This window comes from Patiria miniata, unplaced genomic scaffold (assembly GCF_015706575.1).
Source record: "Patiria miniata isolate m_02_andy unplaced genomic scaffold, ASM1570657v1 HiC_scaffold_2, whole genome shotgun sequence".
Taxonomy (NCBI): domain Eukaryota; kingdom Metazoa; phylum Echinodermata; class Asteroidea; order Valvatida; family Asterinidae; genus Patiria; species Patiria miniata.
In genome coordinates, this window is record NW_024037058.1 from 7,588,189 (window position 1) to 7,615,991 (window position 27,803).

At 39.4% G+C, this 27,803-nt stretch overlaps 2 protein-coding genes across 4 annotated transcripts; one reads left to right on the forward strand and one right to left on the reverse strand.

Annotated features, from left to right (window-relative positions):
- Window positions 1-1,893: 1,893 nt before the first annotated feature.
- Window positions 1,894-10,738, reverse strand: LOC119726239 (peroxisomal sarcosine oxidase-like). 2 transcript variants are annotated; one of them, XM_038197859.1, is made up of 8 exons: window positions 10,464-10,737; window positions 8,120-8,411; window positions 6,862-7,075; window positions 6,068-6,253; window positions 5,483-5,617; window positions 4,441-4,614; window positions 3,899-3,974; window positions 1,894-3,306 (listed from the first exon to the last, which is right to left on the reverse strand). In XM_038197859.1, exons 2-8 carry the CDS (start codon window positions 8,401-8,403, stop codon window positions 3,179-3,181), a joined length of 1,197 nt encoding a protein of 398 aa, XP_038053787.1. In that variant the 5' UTR covers window positions 8,404-8,411; window positions 10,464-10,737; the 3' UTR covers window positions 1,894-3,178. The 2 variants fall into 2 exon arrangements, with proteins under 2 accessions (XP_038053787.1, XP_038053788.1); XM_038197860.1 differs by having other exon boundaries at window positions 3,179-3,306; window positions 10,478-10,738.
- Window positions 10,739-13,116: 2,378 nt separating this feature from the next.
- LOC119726240 lies at window positions 13,117-26,995 on the forward strand. 2 transcript variants are annotated; one of them, XM_038197862.1, is made up of 14 exons: window positions 13,117-13,424; window positions 14,090-14,186; window positions 15,128-15,271; window positions 15,885-15,992; window positions 16,457-16,588; window positions 18,309-18,403; window positions 19,357-19,426; window positions 19,954-20,355; window positions 20,455-22,632; window positions 23,415-23,528; window positions 24,218-24,292; window positions 24,706-24,763; window positions 24,996-25,104; window positions 25,716-26,995. In XM_038197862.1, the coding sequence occupies exons 1-14, from the start codon at window positions 13,387-13,389 to the stop codon at window positions 25,885-25,887; spliced, it is 3,792 nt and encodes a 1,263-aa protein (XP_038053790.1). In that variant the 5' UTR covers window positions 13,117-13,386; the 3' UTR covers window positions 25,888-26,995. The 2 variants fall into 2 exon arrangements, with proteins under 2 accessions (XP_038053790.1, XP_038053789.1); XM_038197861.1 differs by having other exon boundaries at window positions 19,954-22,632.
- The last annotated feature ends 808 nt before the right edge of the window (window positions 26,996-27,803 follow it).

Sequence of the window (27,803 nt, forward strand, 5' to 3'; positions counted from 1 at the left end):
AGCAAACTTACTTGGATTATTCAAATTATTTCTCAATACCTCATTCCCCCCCCCCCAAAAAAAATAGAAAATAAATAAATACTTTGCAAACTGAATATAACTAAGCACAAAGCTTTTGCATGAAGCTAGAATGTTTTTCTTTCAAGAGCCATGAAATTCGGCCAATCAGAGACATACTGACACTACATAATTTGGTGATTTGTTATATACTTAATTATTTATTGTTATTTCTAGACCTGTGGAATGTAAGCATATGTAAATCATTGGTGCTTGTTGGTACATGTAATGTATGTATTCTGAATTGTGCTGATTTTTAAGATTTTTAAGAATCTGCAGATGCAAATTTAGTTACATTTCAATAAACAATAAGACAAAATGAAATTTTAGGGAACAAATTCTACTTTCATCAATGTCCAGTCGGTAGAAAATACTTTTTGAGGGCTGTGCAGAACTACCCCCTCAAGTGGTAAGATTGTGACAGTTGTTATTTAGGCATATTATTAAGGTGCAGAATTTGTTAACTTTATTTGCACTTAATCATTTTTGAAAGCTGGTGTTGTAGTAATACAATCTGCTGTAGTAACAAATAATAACAACAATAATATGCATTGTTTGAAAGCAAAGTTTTGAAACTACACAGTTGAGAACAAGGGGAATTTTGAAATGATATATTGTGTTTTATTTGGAGTACTTTAGTAAATATTAATTCAGTAACATTTATTACAAATGTACTATTTATCGAAGTAAAGGATTACAACATTTTGGATTTTGAGCATTAATGACTATTAAATAAGTTCAAAATAAGTTCATATTTAAAGTTTGTACCCCGACCAGCAGAAAATTGCTGGTGTGTAGTATTTGTTTGTCACAACCCTGTGAAATAATGAAATATTGGCTGTAAATTATGGACAGAATATTATGGTAATAAAAGCAATGCTTGCGAGTAAAGTTAAAACGGCATATTGAACTATTATTTGCTTCATTTGCAATGTATTGGGTTTAATATTCAAATGAGGTCTGGGGTCAATTTTTTTTTTTTTTTTTTTTTTTTTTAATATTGCGCAATCCAACCTTTTAATATTAGTTCCGAACGCAATTTTTGAAGAAGCCTGTGGCCTGGTGGTCTAGCTCACTGGTCGCCAGGTGCCGGGTCTCCGGATCAAATCCTGGGGGACCCAGGAGAAGAATTTTTACTGACTGCAGTGGTAAAGTTTTGGGGTTGAACCGAGTGCATGCCAGCTCTCTTCTTTTCCGCTCTGCCATGGCACTTTCTTGAAAAACTATCAGGTTTTTGTAATTAAGCTGAAGGGGTTTGGAGGTGGAGGGTAAACCTGCGGACTCAATGTTGGCTGGTTTATTTTTGAGGGGTAACTGGGAGCTGATGAGACATTTAAATAGGTATTACTGCCAGTTGATAGGAATTGAATTCCATGGACCTTTAAGATTGTTGGACTAAGAGTTATGGGGCTAGACCTAGGGTTGAGGACTTGCTTCTGTTCTCGCGATAGCTTTCAATAGTAGACTTTGCAGACGAAATGGTCAGAGCTAGAAGTCAGGCTTTTCGTTTTTGGAGACTGGCTGATTGAGGCCTTTTACAAAGGAACTTGGGTTTTAATGCTGGTTGTCAGGGTGGGTGAGCTGTAGATACAGCTGTTACTAGCGCGAGGGTCTTGCTGCAAGCTGGTTGAAGTGCCTTCCTTACTTGACCATATAGTTGGAGCTGGTCTTCATGCTTGTATGATATGAATTTGTCGCAGTCTCTCTTGCCCAACGTGTTTGCCGAGGTCACATATTAGTCTGGTGCCGGTGAATATTTTCCCCCCTAATAGTACATGTACATGTATTTATAATTAACCTTAGTCGGAGTCAGTGAGACACAAAAACTCTGAAATATAACTTCACTAAATATACAAACTTTTATTGCTATATACTAAATTAGACTTAATATTCCAATATTCACGTTAATACTCAACAACCTTATTCACAATGTAATGTTAATACTCAACAGCCTTATGCATGTAATGTGTAACATTTTTGGACATTTTCTGGCAAGACTCTTTCACTCAACCTCTTTCCACAAATTTTACTTTCTATTGATATTACAAACATTTAACAAATAAACAGATGCTAAAATTGTGGTATTCATACACATTCAAGCTTTTGCTTTTGTCAATGCTATTACTCCAAAATAAATGTTTTTGCTGTTTGCTTAAACTTCTGATCCTTTGCTAGTTTTTATACATATCACCCATACTTAAATTCTGCGCACAATACTATTTTTAAACAATATTTGCACAAAAGTACACATGAATTATGGACTTGTGCTGAAGGTGAATTGATAAATACTAAATTGTATTCAAAGGGCAAGCCAATGACCCTGATTCCAAATCACTAGGGAAAGCACTGTCAAAAAATATTGGACAACTATTCCAGCTATTTTTTTTTTTTTGGTGTGTGAAACTTCGAAGACAGTATTTTTTTGCATTGCAACTGCATAAATTTCAATGTTTTGCTACAAAAGTTGCCGAATTTGTAAAATTAGAATCTTAATTTGTATAACTGTGATTTAAAAGTCTTATTCCATATGTTCAAAACCCTGCATGAAAGACATTTCAATCATGCAGAAATAATTACACAAAGCCTGATACCACATCCTAAATATATTTAGAAAAAAAAATATTAGCTTTTTTTTATCTACACAATTCAGTTTTCAATAAATTAAAATTTCAAGTCTACAAATCTACAAAAATCAGTTTTGTACATACCTTAAAAAAGGACTTTTCAATGCAATAATATAGAGCATTCTAATACTGCAATGGAATTAATTGCAAGGCAATCAATTATAAGCTCACAAGAATGCCTTGACCCGTTTTTTTCTGGAGAAAAACTTTAATTTAAATAAATCAAATGAACTGTGATGGGCTTGTGATGTCTTGTGAATGATTTGTGATGACTTCCGACAATTTCAGTAAAAGGTAACAAAAAATATGAGACAACCCAAGACCCACAAAAATCACAACAGTAGAGGTCTGTACAAGATCAAAATAAGACTCATCATCCTCACAGGCTGATATAAACATAAACCCCGCCCATTCCCAACTGAAATGAGATGGACCTCCCTCAGGGGCGTGGCCGAGATAAGACCCTCCCATTTTTAGACTTTTCTTATCTTGACCTGTTACAGCTTGGCTTTCTGGTGCAGGAATCGTTTGATGCCGATGGGGCTGAGGTCGTAGGTCGGAGGCTTGCCCATGGCCAGGTCAGCCAAAATCTTGCCCGTCAGTGGAGCCATTTTGAAGCCTTTACCTGTGAACAAAAATAAAATGCACCCATCTGATTCAATGACTGTCTATTTGTTTTGATTTTTTGTCTGGTAATGGCACTATGATTTGTTCCAAAAGTGGGAATGTACTAAAGCTTGAAAGCATGTGGCAATTATTGAGTGAGCAAATGATTTAGAACTGTTCAGTTTTAAAGGTAGGAGGAAAAACCTTAAGAGTGATTTTACAAGGATAACTGACAGAATCAGGCAGGGACTGAAAACCCAAACCATATGATTGCCTGGCTTGGATTCGAACCAGGGTAACAGGGGTAGAAGGCAAGAGAAGTGTATATGCTTCAACTATCCGGAAAATGCGAAATTTTTCCATAACTTGAGCCCTCTGAGTTGAAAGAACGAGCTGGAAAGCCTGTTTTGTTTTGTTTTATTTTATTCAAGCACAATATTTTCGAAAAGGAATTACATGAAATTTCAATAAAATTTAAATGATGAAACTTTTTTGTAAACACTGATATTGGGATTATCCAATATACATAGGAAGTCGAACGTGAAGTTGAAAAGTGGCCGTTCTGATGGTGTACTGTGTTGCAATTCGAATTGTGTGAATGTCCGACTCACCTGAAAAGCCGCAACCAATGGCGATGTTAGGGTAGGTTGGGTGGCTGTCAACAATAATTTCTTCCTCTGGCGTGCACTGTTCACAAACGAAACAACAATAATTCTGATAGATGTCCCATTTGCCAATTCTACCGCACTTGTCTTACCCTGATAGCGCATTACTACACATGCATAATTACTTGAAATAATGAGCCAATGGGTTTCTTGTTAAATTTATAGGATTGAGGAAGGTTCCTAGCAAAATTCCAAGGCAGTTGAACTCATGATTTCCAAGGTAAGGCTTGAAACTCACAACTCAAAACCCAAAACTTGAAACTCAAAACTCAAAAGTTGAAAGTTGAAAGCTGAAACTCGAAACTTGAACATTGAAAATAAAAATTAAAACTGAAAACTTGAAACCCAAAATTCAAACTTTATAACTTTGAACTCGAAAGTCAAAACTTGAAACTCAGAACTCATTCCTTTAAACTAGGAACTTGTAATTTGATTTTTTGGTCTAGGAACATAAAACATTAGTCCTTTGGAATGGGGCGAGCACTTACCGTGTACATGCAGTTCTCTATGATGGAAGGTTCTGGTTCTAATCCAGGGAAGTGTTCTTTGACGTAATTCTTGACAGCTTCAATGTCCACAATTGGTTTATCCAACTTGGGTTGTCCCTCTTGGATATCTCTGCTGTCCGGATCTACTTCGTTCCAGCGAAGATGATAACCGAACTTGCGATCAAAACAAAGAAGATGATTTTTGGCATAAGTGATTGACGGTAGAGTGGTTGGGCCTCAAAATCTTCAAATGTTTTTTTTTTTAAATGAAGATTTGGACCAGGGATTTTTCCAGGAGGGAGGATGAGGTATTGTTGATAAATTTAATTCTTTTTTTTTTTTTAGAGGGGGAGGAATAGTTGGGGTTGACTGAAGTGTTAAAACACATGCAGAAATCAAAGCCTATCATCAATTAATGAAGATTTCAAATACTGTGCAATGTTATTTTAGGAAGGGAAAAGGGATTTTTTATCCAGGAATGTTTGATAATTAACCAGTTCGCATCGGATGACGTGTTAACACAATGTGGCTGTTTTTATACACAGGCACGGCTGACGGGTTAAGACGTCAAGCGAGCCTAGACTCGCCTTCGGATGACGTCTAAACACGCTAATCCCCTATTTGTTTTGTAAGCACACACCAAGTCCGAGAAGTCTGTGGAGGCGGACCGTGTGTTGAACTTGAACAAGGCCACTGTGCACAACCTATTGTTGTGCAATTTACACTCCATGGGCGTGCACACCCCGGAGTAGTGAAATATATGAGGTTGCGGAAATAAATATCGTTGAAATGATTCTTGCGGATCATTATTTGTGGCATTTGGCTGGCTATCAGAAATTGGCTGCTATATTTTTTTTTGAAAAATCGAGCAGTATATGGTTACCAAATTTGCCATTCATCCATCCCTAAATGGAACCTTGGCAATTGTTTTTTTTTTCCTTTATGATATCTGGCTAGGTTATCTTTTAGTTTTACTCTCTTGTCTATGTGCACCCCCCTTTTTTATTTCATTGGCTCCGCCCCCTTGAGGGGTTCAACTTACCTTCATGTAGCCTGGGTAATCTTGGCTCGGGAAACAGTAGATGAAACCGTTTCCTACTCGGTCAAACATCGGCGGGTAGTTCCAGTACGCACCAGGCTGCTTCTCCTTGAAATAGCAGATGCTCACCCTCCACGCCTGCAACATTTCAATACAAGTTTCAACGCTGATTTTATGTTGAACCAATGAATGAATTGAAAAGAAAAAGACATGCAAAAAATGTGAAATGAAGTGAGCAATGTTGTATTGAGTTTGTTTAAAAAAAATAACCCGACCAGCGGAAAAATAATCTTCAACCTAACATTCGTTACGGTTTAGCAAGTTATGTCAGTGGCAAACCCTGGATTTGTATTTTGAGAGAGATCAACAGTATTTTTTTACCGGTTGGGGTGGGGGTGAGAAGGAGGAAGGGGATGGGAGAATGGACCTTTTCTGAGGCTAGGGGGCGCTGTTTGTGATATATTATGTAACTCAAAATATATTCAAGGATTCCATGTGCTCTTTGAATTTGTTCCTTTTTGTCCTTTTTGGGGGGAGGGGACACCCAAAGACTCAAGCCGGCCGAGCACATCATCCAAAACATCTTACCTTCAGCGGTAGGTCCAGTCCAAGTGGCTTCAGCATCTTGGAGGCCCATGGCCCTGGAGTAAGGACCAGACTCCCTGCTTTGTACTCCCGTCCGCTGCTGGTGCACACGGTGACAATCCGGCCTGGGATAATCCTGACAACTTTTTCACCGTCTCGCAGCACGCCTCCCTTCTTGACAAACAGATCCTAGACAAAAAGACAAGAGAATGAAACAACTTCCAAATGTAATTGATAATTGACACAACACAATGTAGTCTGGGGCAAAAGGTGAGACTTACGGATGTCTTAACGCCGTTTCATACTCGGCGGGAAAGCAAATGCAAACGCGAATTTGTGACGTCAGGGCAAGTTTTCACACTGCAAATTTGTAAAAGTTGAACACATTTTTGCAACTTGAATGCCGTGAATGCTTCATGACATCAAATTGGCATCGCATGAAGAATAAACAGGCCTTAATTTATGTGACAGTCAGTCAGTTAGCCAATCAGCGAGTCCGTGACATGGGTTCAAAGAAAACTCTGCTGGCCCTCTGGGACCAGCAGAGTCAATTTTTTGGGCCAAGTTAGACTTACGCAAGTCTAAGTGACAGTCAATCAGTGAGTCAGTATTAAAGGTACAGAGAGGATTACAGGCTGGTCCTCTGGGGCAAGTCAAATTTTTGAGCCAAGGTAAAACTTATGCAAGTCTAATTTAAAGTGATAGTCAGTGGGTCAGTCAATGGGTCTGTCAGTCAGTCATGTAATACTAAGTACAAAAAAAAAAAACCAACAACAAAATATAACAAAACTAAATACCTGCATTATTTTGAGGCACTTGTTTGCAAGGAGAACTCCGGCTTCGTGATCGAGGAGGATATGGTAGGGGCCTTTGTAGGACATGAGAGGGTATCGATTCACCAGCTGTTTGGTGGTTAGCTCTTCGAAGGGTAAGTTATACTTCGTTAGGTTCTCTTTCATTCGACGGAATTCTTGCGTCTTGCATCTGTCTAGCACCAACAATCCTGTTTGCCTGACGAGATTGGATGATTGAAAATATGGCCGACATAGTTTTACAGTGATGTGACCAGAGGAGTGGGGATGTTGGGGAAGTGACGAGGACAGAGCATGTAAACACTCGCAATCGTGGACCTAGGACAAAAGGGTTAGGGCACAAACAATATGTCCACGATTGCCTGATAGTCCACGATTGAAATTCATGTACAAGACCAATAAGAGCTGTTGCTAAAAAGTAATGAGGATAACAGACAATAGGGGTCCACGATTGCCAGTGTTTACAAATATGTGCATGATTTTGTTTCAGCATTCAATAGGGGACGTTGAACAATAGAGGACAATAGGGTCCCCAATTCCCGAGAGGTCCCCGATTTGGATTTGACAAAACATATGGGAGGTATTCCTAAAAAGTTAGGGACAATAGGGGGTCCCCGATACACACACTTGTGTGTGGGGAGGGAGGGGAGGTGGTACCCAAGGAGGAAGGGTTCCCCTAGAAGGGGATGGGGGTTCCCCTAGTAGGAGGAAGGGGTTCCCCTAGGAGGAAGGGGTTCCCCTAGGAGAAAGGGGTAAGGGGTTACCCTAGAAGGGGGTTACCCTAGAAGGTGGTTACCCTAGAAGGGGGTTTGGGACAGTGGTAATTTGAATCCTATATAGTTTATAATCATAGAATTAGTATTGAGGTAAAGTACTGATGAAACAAGTTTAGTTAAATAAGGTCAACACTTTCTTACAAGCATGCAGTAGATTAGGCAAAAAAAAGAAAAAAAAGTTCTGCTTCCGATTACATGGCATTTGAAAATAGGCTAGGTAGGTAGGGAAATAATATTTTTTTTGCAAATTTTTTTGTGTACGATCACATGGAGGCGTCTGCGGGTAGTCAATAGTAAAAGGTAGAAATTGATGGTTTTGGGTGTTTTTTCTCAATTCTCTAATAAAAATAAATTAGGGTAGGGGTTGTCAGAATAGGGTAGGTAGGGAAACCGGAAGCGGAAGTATTATTTTTTTTGGCCTTATCAATCAAATCCACCGCCCAAAAATCAGTTGTTAATTCTCCTACCAATGAAGCTTTGTATTCGTTTCTTGTTCCAGCTCCTCCCACATTTCAATGACTTTGCGGGCCATCGCAGCATGGTGCTCCTGACTGTAAACGTTGCGGTACATGCGCGACGGTCCCGCCGAACTGCCGCGGCTGTGCGGGAGAGTGAACTGCTCTAATTGGAGCGTCTTGTAGCCCTCTTTGACCAATTGAAGGGCGGCGCCTGAGCCAATAACACCTCCGCCTACCACGATGCAGTCGTACACGCTGCTCTGTTCGTTGCGGTCTGCAAACAGTTCAGACATCTTGATTTCTGCACGGTTCATGAAAACAAAAGCATTTAACAACGTCTGATCACACTACTGTTGCTTTGTCATTATTATTATATTTTTTTTTTACTACCAAGCAGGTTGGTTTTTCAACGAACAATATATGACATGCCTCAATGATCACATTATGCTAGCCATAACCTAACACTCCTATCTAATGATAGTTGCAGTAATTTAATCTAGCTACTGATATTCTAGGCATTCCAACGTATGTTCTTCCTAGATGGAGACATTCCAGCTCAACTGCTCATCGGGAATTCAGCATTTAGAGCTAGAGGTTAATGTCGTTTCGGACAGTGGGTCAATGACATCGACAGAGGCCATCTAATTTGGACTCCACAAAGTGGAGCAGAAATGGGCTATGTGCAAGGCTAGAGCATAAGCCCCAACCAACACACCACCAGCCCATGTGGGAGGACTTTCCGGGCCCGGATTGGCCTCATTAGACACCTCCGGACCCACCGTTTTCTTCCCTAGACCATAAAGCCATGGCCATCTACAATTACATAGGATGAGTATCCAGACACTATTCTAGCTATAACCTAACACTCCTGATCTAATTATACTTTCAGTAATTCAATCTAGCTGGTGATATTCTAGGCATTCCAATTTATATTCGTTCTACTTCTAGCTGCAGAAATTCCAGCTCACAGCTCATGAGCATACTTTAATACAGCCTTTACAGAAACATGTAGATTCAGAGTTAATGGTGGTTATGTAATCAATTTACTCTGATTATTTCCATGCAGTTTGCATCACGTTTATTATTGTTTATGGCTCAATAGAACTTTTAGGTAAACAATATATTTTTAATTAATTGTTCAATTAATAATTTAAAATTAATTACATTATTCCTATGCAAACATGCTCTCCGAGCCATAATGCTACTTGTGTCAATTTTGGTCTAGTGACCCCACTGCATTGGTGTGTTTAGGGAATACAACATTTGCGAACATCTAAAAACAAAACTACCAAATTTTTATAAAATACCTTACTAGGATGTTGGTAAATGACAGTCTAAAGCAATCTTGTAAAATTATGGCACCCGGTGTGTGAAGTCTTTTCAAGGAAAGTGGTATTTTTGTATAAATTTCCACCGGTGGTCAGCCGACCACCGTTGGAAAAGCCTGACTATTTTTCAACTACTGCTCCAATTTACCTTTTTTTTTCAGTCCAAATTTTGTTTGCTATTGGTTACATATTCATGAACGGGTGCAGGCCAGCCAGACTGGTTCCTTTGCCAAACAATTTTCTGGCATCTAATTCTATAAATTGATCCATTTCATCTTTAGTGGAGTCAGGGAACCAGACTACTTAGACATTTTTGTTTTTCTTGGTTTTTCCAGCATTTTCGAACACAAAACTTCAAACATCATATATGTCACTTGTCAGTGTAACAATATTTGATCTACAAATTATACTAACCCCTCATAAAGTTAATTTCTGAAAATTACAGCAAAAGCCAACGATGTACATTCCCTTTAAAGTATACCCGGGCCAAGTTCAAGGAAACTTTGCCTGTTTGTGACAATTTAAACAACAGTGGGGTTAATAAATTTTATTTGAAAAACCTGAAGCTGCTCTCCATGTTTGAACAAACCCTCATGTTAGTCATGAGACTGGTTAGGTCTGAAAATTTCTAAATATTTTCTCAGTAAATACTTCAATATTTTCCCTGCTAAATTAGAGAAGACCAGATCATATAGTCTATGGCCCTTATGGGAATCTTTCCTAGTTCTCCATGGTTGGTTGGACCATCATGTCCCGGTTGGCCTAGACTTCGTCTTCATTCATTAAGTCATGGAGGAATTCCTCCATGATGATGTAAGGAGCGTAGCCCCACTAGTGTGGCCGCGGTATGCTGCGCTGAACCTCTGGTTCAGCGCAGCATACCGCGGCCGCGGCCACACTAGTGGGCTATAGGAGCGAAGTAACGGAGTGTACCTGATTACCTGTGCATTGGTTGGCTAGATTTTTCAGACTCAATTAAATGTTTCCTACCTCCATGATCTTACTAACAGAATATGGATACTCACATGTGGGCACGTACAATTCTTCCAGTACAAAGGCAAGACAAGGTTATCCACTTGCTTTCTTGTTTCTTCCTCCTTCCTTCCTTCCAAATTCGACCTAGCCCAGGTTGGACTCGGTTGTGTACAGTCGTAATGCAATTGCAATGAAGACGCCGCGTCCCAGGCCTGGCTGGTCAACATCAAAGGACAAAGATCCCGGAGTCCATGGCCGGCCCGGCACGTACAGCACGTACAATTTGACCTTCCTCACTCCTGCACTCAGGCCATCAGCTGTCTGACAGAATGTCGGACACTTCGCCCCATTTCCACGTCGCCCCATGTCACTTCGCCCCTAACCACTTCGCCCCATCCCCACTTCGCCCCATTCCCACATCGCCCCATCCCCACTTCGCCCCATTCCCGCTTCGCCCCATCCCCGCTTCGCCCCATCCCCACTTCGCCCCAACCGTTAAATGTAAAAAAAAAATCTCATCTATTTTTTTGGCTTAAAAAAAAACAATTTCAACAGATTCACTAATTGCTAACCAACGAAAAGAATTAGCCCATCACCAAATGAACAATTCATAACCAACCTCTCAAGCTAGGCTCTCCCCTACCGAGAAAAAAGCTTGAAGTAAAAGATCCAACTTTGTTCCCAACCCGGCTATACCAACCCGTCTCCCACTTACCTGAGAACGACAATACCTTTGACATCCTAATTTCACTCTTGGAGGAACCAATCTCATCTAAATGAAGTTGTAAGTGTCACATATCAGACAAATGTTGACGGAACATTTTCCTCAAGGCAGTGAGTTCCTTTTAACTCACTGACCCATACCTACGGATTCTTTTGAATCCAGCGGCTGATGATTTTATTCACAAGCCAATAGGAGAGGCGTCTCTGAATGGGATCTCTCATCTGTCTCTAGCACCACATCAGAGAGTTTGTATTTTTCCTGAGTTTCTAGAATTGGGAGCATTTATTAACTGGGGTCTTTGGCAGTTTATTTTGTCTGCACCCCTAGACTAGCCTTCACCTTTTTCATACTACTGGGGCGAAGTGGGGATGGGGCGAAGTGGGGATGGGGCGAAGCGGGGATGGGGCGAAGTGGGGATGGGGCGAAGCGGAGATGGGGCGATGTGGGGATGGGGCGAAGTGGGGATGGGGCGAAGTGGGGATGGGGCGAAGTGGTTAGGGGCGAAGTGACATGGGGCGACGTGGAAATGGGGCGAAGCGTCCGACACCCGTCTGACAGCGCGCCATCGGCGGCTAGCAAAACATGATATGTGCGGTCATCAGGGTGACCATAAGGTCATGGCTAAATTCTGCTAAATACACTTCAAAAATCTGTCAGATTTATCAAAAATCTGCCAAAAATCCCCAGAATTACCCGAAGTACACTGTAAACACTTAAAATCACATGCAGATGGCGTTGCCTAAATTAAGGTTCAAATTACATTGTAAACAATCTATATTCTCATCAAGATGTAATGAAATTGCGTAAATTTCAGGCAAAAGGCATTTAATTTGCGTCACGACGAAGTCCGGTCCTCAGTGAGCCAACCTATGCAAGGGTTTGTTTGAAAAAGAGTGAAGTTTTTTTTAAACAAATGTACCATTTTTTTTTTCAAATTTGCTATGTTTTTCTGTCAAATAACCAGTTTTGCAGAATTCTGCCAGAAATCTGCCGAAAAAAGTCCATTCTGTCAAATTTTCTGTCAAGCTCGTTTTTTAACAAAAAATCAGTCAAAGTTAGCCGAAAATCGGCTAAAACGGTCACTATAGCGGTCATCCACCGACCTTGCGCGCGGTCGCCGTCGGATGATAAAATTGCGATAAAATTAGCGGTACAACAACGCGGCCCCCAAGTGTCAAGTAATGTTCACGTTTCTTCCCAAAAAGATCAATACTGAAAATATGAAAAAAGTTGGCAAAACTGTTAACACTTACAAATTGTGAGACTTAACGACATTGTGTAGAAATTTTATTGTATGCTTTCTATTGGAGTCATACAAGCGTACACCCGGTGGCGATAGAAGAAAAAAAACCGCCACCCGGTGGGTTTCTTTCGATTGGGGGGGGGGGGGGGCTAGCCGGCTTGAATAGCTGTATCCATCATTTTTCGATTTTCATAATTGTAAAATGTTGTGGGTTTTTTTGGACGACAAAAGCCCACTTTTTTATGTTATCACGGTATTATCGTTTCACAACTTTCTAGTTCAAGCGCACATATTGTGTCATGTGCACTTATGCTGCACGTAGTCTGGGCGATAGCGAAAAAGCCAACCAAAACAAAGCCTTTTCCAAACCAAATAAAATGTGCTGTTTTTTGTCGAATTTTTAAAACATAAATATTGAAAATACAAAACTGCAAATAAGATGCAAGTGCACAAGTATTACATGTTTCCTACTTCCATGCACAAGAGCTCACGGCCACTCCACACTCCTAACTTGCATAGCAGGATTCAAAAGCACATATTTAGCTGGTCATGATCATGTCAAACGAACCCGTGTGGCCGGCCACGTGCTGGGGTGGGGCTTAATGGTTGGAGATGATGTGGGTGGGGCTTAATGGTTGGAGATAATCGTCTCCAACCGTCTCCAACCATTAAGCCCCACCCACAGCACGTGATGTTCTTCAATGCCTGCTACACACTGCATGAGGAGTGGGCGACCACTGATCAGGTCACGGGGAAAACAAATTACATGTCATAAGATTTTTTGTGGATGGATAGAAATTTGCAGCGTATCTTGATCGAATACGAGAATAAAACATAATTACCAGGATCGTAGCCTGTATAACATCCTTTTGGGATTTGTTTGGTTGTTAATTTTTCTTTGTTTGTATACTTATTTGGTTCAGCCATAATCTATCTGACGTCTCATCGGCGCATAAAAGTTTAATTGAACGCTTTGTAACAAGTCTATGCGGCCGGGTGAAGTCACATGACAGAAATTGATAGAAAGATGGCGGCTCACATGAGGTAAATAAAACATCCGGGATAACTCGTAGTCGTATCGCTAAATTTGGCTTGTTGTAATGTTGGTGTCTCGATTTCTAGTCATCTAGTTATCTAGTTCATGAGTGTTTTTGTTACCTCCGTGGTTATCGTTTGCAAATACAGAAATATAGCGTGCTTGTCGTAACGCAATGCCTATTGTCATGTCAGTATTGACATGATAAAATTTGATAGGCCTAATTGAAATTTGTATTGTTGACATTCATGTTTGTAATGTAGACCTAAGTTTTTATGTTATGTTAATGCTATTAATGTTACGGTTTGGTCATCATGTCACGCAATGTATCTTATTTCAACGCGTGTTTACATTTTAGGTCTGATTCTGCAGCCTAGGCTGATGTTCATTGAGATAATAATGATCAAAATCATGGGGCCATTATTGAGATTATACATGAAAAGGGTGTTGTCCTAAAATGTCAGGATGCTAATACCCAGAGTTTATTTCTTCAGACATTTCAGATGTCGTGGAACTAGTATTATTTTGACCCATTTTGGGGTTAATTTTCTACTATCAAAGCAGCCATTTTAAAGACTGTTCAAGTTTCAACCACCTACCTTGCTGCGATGTATGTTAGATGATTAACTGTCAACTCGTGGTATTCACCTTTTAATAACGTTCCCATTTCTAGACCGGGGGACCGAACGTTCTTCGTCTACGATCACTCGGTCATAAAGAAAGAAGATGATGACCCTAAGGATGCGATTATATATTACTTTCCGCAACACGTAAGTTCTAATCCCTGATACTGTTTTCTTTATGGTCCAAGTGCAAAGAGGTCATTCCATAAATTTGGTTCAAATTTCTTGTGTCCCTGTTACATGTAACATGTATAAGATTTTGTAATTCAGGACATATTCTGTAATGCCTTCTTGTACCTCCAAGAGTGATTATGTAAAACAAAGTATCTGCCAAACAAATAAAAAATAGTGTGAAGTAACTTTTAATGATAATTGAATGGCAAATTACACAGGTCAGGTGTAACAGGGACACAAAAAAGTCACGCTTTTGGACCCCAAATTTATGGAATGACCCAAAATGATAATAACGGTGGTAATTTATTTATTGTGCACTAGTACCGAAAATGTGTTCATACAAGCACAGTACAATTACAGTAAAAAAAAACACTTGGCAAAATAAACCTGTTAAAAATTAAACAAGAATCAAATACTACATATAAATTCACCATAATAATACCACTATAAATACAATACAGAACTAACAGAATCTGCCACATTCATAAGCTATTTATTTAAAGGTTGAACAAAGAAATTGACTGGAGTGGGGCTTGAACCTGCGACCTCCGGATTGCCGTTCCGGTGCTCTACCAACTGATTTATCCAGCCCCATGTAGGTGGTTCCCCAATTTGTCAATATCTTTGTTCAAGGGGCGCTAGTCAGAAGCCATAAACCCGTATGTGCCGCGCAGTCAGGGATCACGCCCAAAGGGAAATAATCAACAGGCATCACTCAGAAAGGTTACGACTCTTTATTAATAAGCTGTTATATTCGTAAACATAAACTTGGTACCCGAGATGAAGCTGAGGGTGCCATTTTCCTTCGATGACATATAAACTCATGAGCTGTACGCAAACAAACAGTTGTAAAAAACATACAAAATATTAAAACTGAAAAGTTAAAATAATAAATTTTGTGCCTTTCCTGACAGACTTCCATTGACGTCCAGTGCATTTTCTGCAACCAGCTGATGGGCATGGTGAACTGCACCAAGGCCATTGGAGGGGCGCCTCCCAAATTGTACAAACTGCGGAAGCTCAAAGTGGCCACCATACACGAGGGTAACTTTTCCGTGGTAAGTATTTACAGATTTAGCACAAAAAGTTCATGTTTTAGTTCATTTACCTACCTTCTTTCAAAATCTTGGTAACAGGAAATTAATATTGTGTTACATTTATGGAGAAAACTTTGAAATACCGAATCAGATTAATTGAATACACGTTTCCAAGCCCAAAGGGGAGCATTTTCTCCTGTAACCCTTCATATGTTTCATAATCCCAGGTACCAAACCTCGATTTCTTATGATAGCGTTGCTTCCTACCTTCTTGTAAAAAGAACGGAACAGACTGTTCAGAACATCATGTTAATCGTTTTCTTGCCACAAAACACATACAGGGTTCTACTTCGAAATCCCCAACTAAATTAACCTTGTGATTTCATGTTCAAAGTTACTATGCAATGACTGGCAATTTCACATGCACCTATGGAAACGGCCAAATCCTTTCCCACAGACTTGTGTGGTACAGCTGGTCATAGCTAAGAAATTTGAATGCAGCCTTTTTTTCTGCAGAGTTTTAAGCAGCTCCAGTAAAATTAAAAATTCAATACGCGCTTGTGTGTTTATTTCAATAGTCATATATTAGTGTCATTCAGGTATGTTTAAATTTGATACCATTCGCCATCTCTAGGCACTAGCTTGCAAGTTGAGGACCCCAGACACGGCCATCATTCGGAAATTGGAGAACCTGTACAAAGTGTTTGCTTTCTACCACTGCTCAATCACAAGAGTTAAAAGGGTATGTTTCCACTCCTACCCCATGTTGCCCCCTACAACAGTTCTATGGGGGGAAGGAGGCTTGTAACCCCTCCCCCCACCCACCCACCCACACAAAAGAAAGACTTTTGTCCTGTAACACCCCCCCCCCTTCCCCCCAAAAAACCAAACTGATAGCACTAGAAAAAAACCACATATGATATTTTATTAAGAATTTGCCACAACTGGAAAAGTTAAGGAATTTCCAAAATATATACAGAATAGAGAAGAAATGAGGTCCACAAAAATGACTAATTACTCCCTAAAAGTTCCTTCTCTTAGTGTTTTATTACACATTTTTTTCTTGTTAGGTTTTGTTTAAAACAAAGTCAGGCTACCCCTACCCTTAGGCTTGTGTGCTTTATCTCTGTATCAGTGTCTGTGTGAAAACAATGTTAGGTAATTTCTTACTGTTTAATGTTTTCTACTTTTGAACTTTTCTCATAGCTTTCTAGCAACAATGAGGCTTTTCTTTCCAACATGGCTGCCATTTGGGACTTTTACGTGCCCTATGTCCGTCGCTATGGCAACACAGTGCCGGCCATGTTTGAACCCATCCCAAGTGTAAAACTGTTGAAGGTAGGAAAATATTTTTGGCGATCATAACTTAACTTGTTTATCTCTTTGGTTATAAGGTCTTTATTCTATTACATTCTGTTTCTATGATCGTCATTAATTCTACATCTTATTTGTTCTAATCTATATTAACATTGTCTCCATGAATTTCACTCCTGCATTGTACACGTTTTGTCAAGGAAATCTTTATGATGGATATTATCTGTATTTTGGAAAAGTTATTATAAAAGCATCTATGTCTTTTGACTTGGGCAATTCCATACAGGCGTCTTTCAATTCTGAGCCATTATGTCTTCAGCAATGTGACCACAAGGTGTCGTTCTTCAATCGTAACATCTTAAGTCATCCCTGCCTAAATCAAAAGAGAAGAAAGTAAACATGAAATAATTAGGTGGCAGTTGTTGATGTAATCATGGTGACAGATACTCCAATGTAAATTAGGCCTATCTTGAGATATTTTGTATTGGTTGGTAGGAATTTCGTTAGTTTTGCCCTAAAGTCTGTCAGACTGTCATGATGTTGACCTCAGTCGCGAAATACATCATTGTGCAGCATGTAACTGTCTCATCGTGTGCGCTGATCAGAGGATCGTGATCTTGACCTTGATCTTCATCATGACATCAGTCGACGTCAAGTACTGGCTGTCGCCTACGTCATGCTTCCATCATTAATATATCAGATGATGTCATTAATAAATACTTATTACATGTCATAGCTAATTAATACAGACATACATGTACACACATCTAATATAATGAAGTTACGATAAAGGGTCATATCTGCTGTTTTATTGTAAGCCTACAAGTTCATGATCTTGATCTTGTGGGATTCTCATCTTAGATCGCATTCAGGATACTCAGATCTCTGACCCTTGACCTTAGATTTTCGATATCCCTGATCTTAATCATGATTCCTATTCACAACAGTCGCCGTCATAGTCTTTGGAACTTATGTATTTTAACTATAAAAACATGGCAGATTTGTGGGCGAAATTTAATCTTATATTGCCTTAAAATGCAGGGGAGAGCATCGGATACCCCGCCCTCGTATTAGGGCGTTTCTTAGACTTAACCCCCCCCCCCCATTTACATAAGGCTTTCGTGATAGATATATCCTCTCCTGTAAACTAATTGTGTGTCTTTCTTTGCATGTTAATCTTTGTTTTCCTCTAACATTTTTATCGGTATTGAAATCAAGATTGAACCGATGGATATTCCTCTCAGATAATAAATTAAAATGGTAATCTATGCCATATAGTCAATTTTCTCCCCGAAAAATAGATTTACCTTTTTTTTTCAGCTGCTATTTTCCTAGCAATATAATTTAAGTTACTCACCTTTGAATGAGACGTCAACCGGAAATGTCCACCCAACTAAGAACGTGGCGTTTATACCTTGACCTTCAAATTGTTTTTTTTGGGGGGGGGGGGGCGCTTGCTACCTACAGCAATGGATGGCTTTCCGCTTCTGTTCCTTGGAGAAATAATAGCCATTTTTTGTTCTTCTGTTGACAACAATGTTCGGTATGTTGTATACAAACAGCGGGCGGCATAGCCGAATGTTCAGGAATAGCAGTGTTCAGTATGGGACATTCCACTGTACAGGGATTTTGGGTGGAAAATGTGGGGTTTTTTTCTTGTAGAAAAAAAAATCCTGGCGACGCCCATATATTTTAGTGAAATAAAACAAGCTTGAAACTTGTTTCGTTCTCTATATCCAACCAGGGTGGGAATGTCATCTTCTTAAGATGTTCTCATCTTCTACAGTGGCTGAAGGGCCAGCCCTCACTTCTCGCTGGCTGTATCCTGTACAAACAAAGGTACGCTGCTGCTCTTAAGGATCTGCAGTCATAATAACACAAGTTCCAAAATGTTTCATATTATATACTTTGATTTTTTGCTGTAAAAAGTGTTAAAAAATCCAATAACCATTTTTAGTGGAAAGTCAATATTCAGAGCAATATGTAAAACCCTTCAAAACACTACATGTCAGTTTCAGGTGAAGGAGCATTATAGGAACTGCATCACATGGAGAGTCACTGCACACACAAAACTAGCACTTTGGAAAGCAGTTCTGCCTGAATGATAATTTTGCATGATCTGCCTGCTTGCTCTGAGCAACCCTAACCCTGCTGAATCCAACAAGATCCAACTATATATACCTGTTGGAGCCTGTTGGATTGAGCATTAAACCCCTGGTACAAATGTACATGTACATATTCAGAGTTGGATTCTGTTGGGTACTGATAAATAACGCCAAGTTGGACACTGTTGGATCAAATAAACGACTAAAAATTAGGCACAGTTGGATTATGTTGGATTGAGCAGTAAGTAACCGTTGAACTCTGTTGGATTTAGCAGGGTAGTCCTGACAAACCCTTGGGGGTTAGGGTTTTAACCACGCAAAAGAATTGTGTTGGGATTTGAAGTGTTATCCATACTCCACAGAAGAATGCCTCAAAGGAATTTGAAGCTAACTCTATTGGCAACAATGGTTTGGCAAAACTTGAAGGGTTGTTAAGCGCAGAAGACTAAAAGGGATAATAAGTCAATTGTCACAAGGCCAAACAGCCCTGGAGTCAGTCTGAACCATTTAGCTTCCACAGAATCCAATAATTACATTGTTCAATGGACCTATAGCTCCCATCGTCTCAAAAGTTACGGTTACACTTTTCCTGCTGAGTGCTGAATTCAACAAGTCCCCACAAATATATAAACCTGTTGAACATTGTTGCGTTAAGCTGAAAATACTGTTTTTACAATTTTCTTCCAGTGTGCTTTGTACTCAGCTGACCCCTGAGTTGACCTCTCATCTGCTCCTTATTAAACCAAATCAACTGCATGTAAGTCAGGAGATTGTTTTTCCTTTTCTTTCATTTCAATTGTTTTTTTTTAATAACGTGTTGAATTTGAACAATTGTATCAGAGTCTTTCAGTCTTCTCGAACGATGAGATTGAACTTCAGGTTTATCCGGTAAAATAATAATATGATGATGACTACATTTTATGATTCGTGGTGCGTGTTTATGGTGTAAATCGAGGATACACACGTGCAACATCATCGATGAATCGAGGACAGGAACCGAATCGAGGGCGACCTCGATTAGAAAACGTGTACAAAACCAATGACAGCTGTTGCAAAAAAGTTAGTGTATAAACAATGGAAAAGGGAAGAGGAACAATATAAAATCCTCGATTTACACCATAAACAAACTAGTCTTCTAGACAAAATAATTGTATGGTTTTTACATCAGAAAGAAATTACAGTACATCAAAATTGGTTATATAAAGTAATTGTTACTTGAATTTTAAGTTTTGTGAATATTTCATACTTTTGGATTGGGGCAAGTCTCTATTTTCTCTCTTTCAGCATCCTTCCAAGTCTGTGACAGACACAGTCCTGCCGTTTGGTGTCCGGATCATGTCCGTCTATGTAACTCAGCAACAGTACAAACAGCTCTCGACGCCCCTTGAGCCCCTGCTTAAGCCCCGTCCAAGCCCAGTCCAAACCAAACAACCAGAAGGCATTTTTTGCACGCCGCCCTCTTCTCCAACAGAAAAATCAAACGGCAAGAACCAGCCATTGACGAGTAACCAAGCCGTATCGAAGAGAACTTTGGAGAGAAGAATCAGCTCAAAGCTGTTTTCAAATTTCACCGGGATGCTGGAGGGGACTGTGGTTGAGTCGCTCTGGCCCTCCACGTCGAAATCAAGCAGGCCCAGTTCAAGATCAGAGTCTCCCTGGGAAGATTCTAAAAGGGACAATTGGAAGGCTGGGTCGCCAAGTTGGATGGCCTCCACGCCTAAATCAAGCAGGCCCAGTTCAAGATCAGAATCTCCCTGGGAAGATTCTAAAAGGGACAGTTGGAAGGCTGGGTCGCCAAGTTGGATGGCCTCCACATCTAAATCAAGCAGGCCCAGTTCAAGATCAGAGTCTCCCTGGGAAGATTCTAAAAGGGACAATCAAAAGTATAGGTCACCAAGTTCGATGCAAGATGGTGGTTATGAGGTAGTAGTGTTATCCAGTAGTAGTGATGATGTTGTGAAAGCCCTTCAAGAGGACGGAGGTTCTTCAGTAAGAGAGGTGACTGGAATTAGTCCTTCTGATGCTCAAATGGCTTCAGGTCATTACGACATTACTGATGTGTCTGATTCCAAGCAGAGGCCATTCGACTGCCCTGATTTGTTGACTGAACCACGGAGCTCACAGAATAGTAAAATAGTGTTGTCTGAAGCACCACTTGCCAAAAATGACACAACTACGTCAAAGGCCAAAAATGAAACTGATTTGGGATACGCAGAAATGAATCTTCCAAATGGGACTGCTTGTTTGGAAGATGGACAACAAAGCTTTGCCGAGGAAGGGAGATTGAAAGATAATGTCTTGGAAGCTGAGGCTGAGAGAGACACGTTATCTGAACAAAAAGTACATTCTGACAGTGTAGAAGAAAGTCATGCACAAACTGGTGTGGCTGTTACATATGCATCGACTGATTGCTCAAGGGGGAAAGATCTTGGAGAGGAAATAATATCTGAGAGCAACAAGCAGCTTTCGTTTCCAAGTGAATCTCTGAAAGCAATCCCAAATGTCTCAGAGCAAAAGAGCGAGTCACCAGAATCTGGGATTGGAGACTGTTTGGCGGAAGATTTCAGCGGAAAGAACCCAGGTACTGATGAGAAAGACAATGGATTTGTGGAAAGAGAAGAGATTGGAAACTTTGTGGATGTGATTCCTGCTGGGGATGCACCTATAAGTGATGGAGATTGTAACCGAAGTATTGTATGTGAAGACAAACATTCAGACAACCCAGTGGATGCTAAAAACACAACAAATGCAATGAGTGACCAATGCCTTTGTAATGATGATAGTAAAAGTGGATTGGATAAAGGTTCTGATGCTTACTGCAAAAATGGAAATGTTTCACTGCTAATTTCTACAGACAAAGTTGATGGCATTGAGTCAAATGTAAGATTGAACAGTGTCGATACAAACAATGAATATAATTCTAGCATTATTGAAGATTCTGTAGGTAGCAAAGAGATTGGAAATATCTCAGGTACATCTGATGGAGACCACAACTTGGTTCGTGAAGTGTCCCAGTTAAATGGTGATGTCCTGAGAAGCGCCAGAGATGAGCTGGGAGAAGACCCTGATCTGGTGGAGTCATCACAGATGCCAGAGTCTGCTGTAAAGGATGAAAGGAGGGGAGACTTGGAAGATGTCAACTTGAATGTGAAGTATGAGGAGACTGAGCAGATACCAACTGAATCATCCCCAGAATGTGAGAGGAAGGGTGCAGTTGGTGATGTCAGAGTAGAAGATGAATTAGAAAAGGCAAGGTTATCGGAGGAGGAGGACAAATGTTCAGATGAAGACGAGAGAACAATTCTTGCTGAAGATGAAGGGATTGAGGTTGTGATTGCCAATGGACAGGCGTCCCTCAACATGGATGTCAAATCTGACAATGAAGGACCTTCAGATAAAATTGCCACCGAATCAAGTAGAAGGTTGTCCTTTAATCTGGATACAGAGGTGCAGGTGCCTCAGTCAAGAGAGGAAAATAAGTCAGAGGTATCCCAAGACCTCGCAGAGGCAGTGGGAAGGCATGGGGGTTTTGCTGATGTGCAGTCAATGAAAGAAAAGCCTGGAAACGATAACGAATGCAGTGTAATTAACACTGAGGGACCTGGTCAGGAAGCTGTCCAGGCCTTGGGAGTAAACGTCCCGGATGTGCAGGAATCTATAAAAGCGGATGCTCCTGATGAACTTGAAGGTGCCAGACCTGGAGAAGTTGGTGAATCTTTGGAAGGTCGTACAACAGGGAATGAACCGGAGGTGCATTTGAATACCTCTTCATCGTCATCTGGGATTGGGACCAGGGAAGATGATGCGAGTCTAAGGGACAATGTCAATGAGAAGGAAGGAGAAGCTTATGAAGAAATTGGTGATGTCAGACAGGAGGATATTGGAGAATCAGTGGAGGGTTATGCAGAGGAGACAAGGCCAATACTGGAGGGAGATTTCTCTACAATGCAGCATGACACTGAGGTAGTTAATAACACTAGTCGGCTTTCGTTTGACCACCTGCTGAATCCAACAGAATCTAACATTTAGAATTAAAGGTCTTATGTTCACTGCTCACACAAATACTTGCCAATGGTATCTTCCCTCTGTTGGGTTTTGTTAGATTCAGCCAAATTAATGTTAATCCAATGTCTTGGTTTAGTGAGCATAAATTCCAGGGCATTTTGCCAGTAATCTTTGTTAATCCTTCAAAAGCCAACACTATGCAGTCAACCAACGACACAGCCTTTTTACCTTCACAAAATGCTGACATCAAGCAACGTGTAAAGTAACACTGGAAGTATAACACTAAATCGACGAAAATTCTGCAAAAGTGGGTATTGGATTCTGTCAGATTTTGGGAAACTTGGTAATATGAAATGGCTATGCATTTACAGAAGCTGTGACACGTTGATCTTACAGAATTGCAATAGAGCATTGCAAATCTAAAGGAGCTTTTCAATCTCTGCAGCAAACTGTGCAGTTTGAATTCCAAAATATGTACAGTGTATTTTCTTAAATTATTGTTTTAATCAAAGCCTACGTCTTATTGAAATAAAAGTAAATTTTGTTTGTGATTCATGGCTATTCATAATTTTTATTTGTAGAAAAGTAATGTCCACACCATTCAGTTGACAACTGACGCATGTGCGCAATGATGGACCTCAGTAAAAATAGAAACATATTTATTATACTTACATGGCATTGCTAATTGTTGTTCAAGTTGCTGAATTTGATGGTGGTTTTTATTTTTTATTTTTTGCCAGCTGAGTCCTGATTTGGTCAACGTCAGCTTGTATGTCCAGGCCCACTCTGACACTACCTTGTTGTTCCTTGCTGAAAAATCCATCACAGAGGAGAAGGAAACCCTGTTCCAATTGGTAGGAAGAAAAGTTCATATCGTTAAAAAAAAACCTAGTTAAGTTGAGAAAGCGACATTGTTATTTGGGATAAAATGTATAGTTTGTTAGTTTGTTTTTCCATAAGCATAAATCTAGTTTTGGGCAAACTGTAATAAAGAAATTGAAGTGTGGATTTTAAGGTAATGTACAACACTTGCTTTTGCTATAATTTTCAGAAATGGACAGATTTGAGGGTTAGTATTTTATGGCAAATATTGTTACCCTGACCTATTTAAAGTTTTGTGTTCAAAAATGCTGAAAAAAAAATGGGGAAAAAATGCTGTTCTTGTGGTCTGGTTCCCAGACCCTACTTCAGATGAAGCATAGCAATTTGTAGGCATCGGGGAATTGGCAGGTCAGGGAACCAGACTATCTGGTTTGGTTTGCACCCATTTATGGATGTAATTAGTATTTCGTAATAATTTGGTGGTTTTGTTTTTTGATGTTTGCAAATGTTGTTAATAACCTTTAAATGCATAACATGCAAAATACCATTCTGACTATTATTCATTCACCTCTGTTTTGCACTTTGCCATTGTCTTTGTTCTGGGCACACAAATCATACTTGCTGTTTTTCTTTACAATGAGCATACCTGTACCTTTGAAGTTTCACCTATGAAATTGAAATTCAAGTTGAACAGAATATTTTGATTGCCTCGTTTCAACAGTGGCAGTCTGTCCTGAGGGAACTTGGTGAGCTGGAGCTGCAGTTGAAAAATGTAGTGAGACCTGATCGAGAACTGGTAAGTAAGGAAATTAGGATTTCCAAACTCTGTGAGACTTTCTTGAGTGTTTTATGTTTTTAATGGCACATACGAAAAGTTACAAACGAAGATATATGAGGAAAAGTTCTATGCAAGTTGTAGTGAGTGGGTTCTGATGAGAAGTGTTGCATGTTGTGGAAAGAATATAATGAGAAATGGAAAAAGAGTGAGAAAGTTAAAGTAAGTTACAATGATTTAACAGTGGATAATGTTGAGACCATGGAAACAGTTGTTATAGTGAGTTGTTTCCTGTGAGAAAGGATGGCCCATCATGGATTCTGGTATGCAATGAGTGAGAACTATTTTGTGAGAATCTAGAAAATTGGTCAGAATTATAAATGCAAGAGTGATGACATTTAATGTTGGTTATTGCTACCTTTATTTACTTTCAGGATTGCAAAGGGGCCTACAACTTCATGCACTTTGATAATGAACAAAAGTTATTAGAAGGTAATATGAAAGCTGCCAAAAAAACGAACTTTAACATTAAAAAGTGAAATTCAGGAATCCAAGTAATGGCTGATGATGACAATTCAATGTTGTTTTCTCTGAAATAAAAAATTGCACCTTAATAATTTGTCTTAATTTTTTGACAAGAAACGAACACTGCTGTCTGGTGAATTTAAGATAAAGCTAAATATACAAGTTCTGTAATGTCTTGTTTTCTTCTTTGATTGCTTAGGAAGCATCAGCAACCCTGTCAACCAAGCTGAGTCCGTCTTTTGTCGAGGATGTCAACAGATCCACGAGCAATTCCTGAGCGATGAAACACTGACGGATGTTACTCTGCGGTAAGTGAGATTGTCACCAAAACCTGCCAAGTTTCAGCACCTGCACCGAAAAAATAAAAAGTGTTTTTATGAAGTTAATAAAGACCTATATACAAAAAAATCAAGGAAAGGCTGTTGAGTGCCATGGCATCGTGGTCTAAAGCCTTGAATTCGTGGTCTGCAGGTAATTCTGCAGGTTGTGGGTTCCAGTCCAGCCTGAGGTTATGGTGCGTTTGCCTTTGGGCAAGGCACATTGTCACTCATTGTTTCTCTCCACCCAGGAGTAAATGGGTACCTGTGAGGGCAGAGATAGTTGTGGTTGATTTAAGGTGCTTTGCGCCGAAATGGCAGCATCGAGCTGTATACTCCCCAGGGAGCTGATATTGTATTTGGAATGTTTCATTGGCCCAATGAGCAGGGTAATAATGATGTAGCGCCTTGAGCACCAATAATGGTGGATACGTGTGCTTTATTAATACCCATTATTGTTATTAATATTTCAGTCATATTTTTGACCATGAAAATCATCAAATTTGATGTGACTCACTCCACAATGCAAACCTTCTTATCTTTATGTTAAGAAACTGAGGGTTTGAATGTTAAAAAGAAGTGAATTTTCCATTCATATTTAGTAATCACCAGACAGTTGTCCATGCCCATCAGAGCGCTTGCCAGCACACTTTCTACCACAAGAACCACAAGCCCAGCCCCACCCCCGGTATCCCTTCACGAGACGACGCTGCATTCTACATCCAGAATAGCTGCAAGGAGTCCCTTAGAGAACACAACATCCACTTGCTGTGAGTTTGGGTTTCTTTGATGTAAGTTGAATATCATTTCTATGCAAAGAATCTTTGGATTTGAACCTGGGTCTGCAGAACATGATCATTGCACTCTACCAACTTAGCGATAGAGGATTTCAAATTACCAGCCAAATTGAGGTCCACAGTTTTAAGCCATGAATGATATTTAAAAACTTTTCTTTTTCACAACTAAAGAGTTAACATACCGTTCTAATTAGCCTATTCAATTCCCATCAACCTAAAGTAAGTAAGCAAGTAAGAATTTTGCTGTAAGGCCTGGTCTTTTTGCAACAACAACATTCAAGCTGTGCACATATTAGTTCAAACATTTGGTTGTGCAGTCTTGGCTGTGATAGGTCAAAACGTTCTCAGACGTTAATCTTCCTGTTGGAAGCCTCCTGTTGGAATTCCAACTTAATTCTCCAAATTCCCTAAAAGGCTTAAAACCTACTGTGTTCATTTTACATTGTGTAAAATGAATAAAGTCAAAAACAAATTCTGTGATGCACTGTGGGTAAAGCAGAATTTGCTGGAAACAACTAATGCATTTTACATTCTTTCTTGCGCTTGAAATTCCTTAACTACTTTAGCCTTGAAATTTCCTTTCTAGAAATTAACAGATAAGTTACATAATTATTAATAGTGTACAGCAGTTTGCAAGTTGTGGGACTCAATCAGCATTAACCTGAATGACAGTGTTTGCTTAATGTTTGTTTGACTATATGAAATATATGTAAACATTTTTCTTACCTACAAAAAAAGAAATCGTTTTTATTTTTATACCGGCAATAAAAATTATCTCAAATTTTATGCTTTGATGTTTAACCCGTTGTCTAGAATTTGAAGCGGTTAATATTATTACATTTTGGGGAGAAGGATAAACATGCCAGAGGCGTCGTGAGAAAAAAATGTGAATTTTAACTCCGTAATTCGCATGTAAATTATTACTGTAAATTGATGTAAAATTTCAATATTTAAATCTATGAAAATAACAAGAACTAGCATCTTTGTTTAAGTATATATGTTTATATGTTAACGTCCACTACAGATTCTGCAAGCGCAATGTACAATGACTTTATATGAGATATTAAAATATTAAAGCTATAGTCCATCATTTGTAATTTGTGCATTTTGTTCGTTTGAAGCAACAAAAGAGTTCAAAATCTAATGAAGGATACTGAGCAACTAACCTGATGAAGTTTCAGCTAAGCTTCAGCTGTATATTCCGAGAAAAACAACATTCTAAGATCTCAATTGCTTCTTAAGAATCACCGTTGGAAATGCCTTCTTTTGTTGATTACTTCAAAATGACAGCTTCCCAGAAAGAATAATTTCACAGGGAGTTTAGTTCCCTTACTATCTTTCAACCAAGTTTGTTTTTCAACAATAACTACGCCAGTTACTTTTCGGATGGCTGCAAATGATGGACTATAGCTTTAAAGCTATGCAATAATTACTTTCACAAAGTGAGTTTAATATCCTATACGATCATTGTAACGACTGAAATTTGTAATTTTATTTCTTCATTGTAACTGTCAACACATCCAAACTATTTTAATATTGTACAGGCCTATTACAAAGTTAATTGGTAAAACCCTTAGACTAATAGGAGTGACAGAGGATTTGAAATGTACATGCAGCAAAGAGATAATGAGATACTGCCATTTTGGACCTCTGCCTCAAATAAAATGCTAAATAATCAAAAAATTGAATAAGAGTTTACATTACATTGTGAGGTTGTCTTTTGTGGGCCACAGGTTTCTGAAGTCCGTACCTTAGTGACAAAAGTTTCGTTGCCATGTTCGCACTCCGCCTTACCGTAACTGCAAAAAGAGAGGGGAACAGATGAAATGTTATTTGGTCTCTGTCAATTCAGCGCATTTTAGGATGCCATCTGATGGCGACGCTGTTTTATAA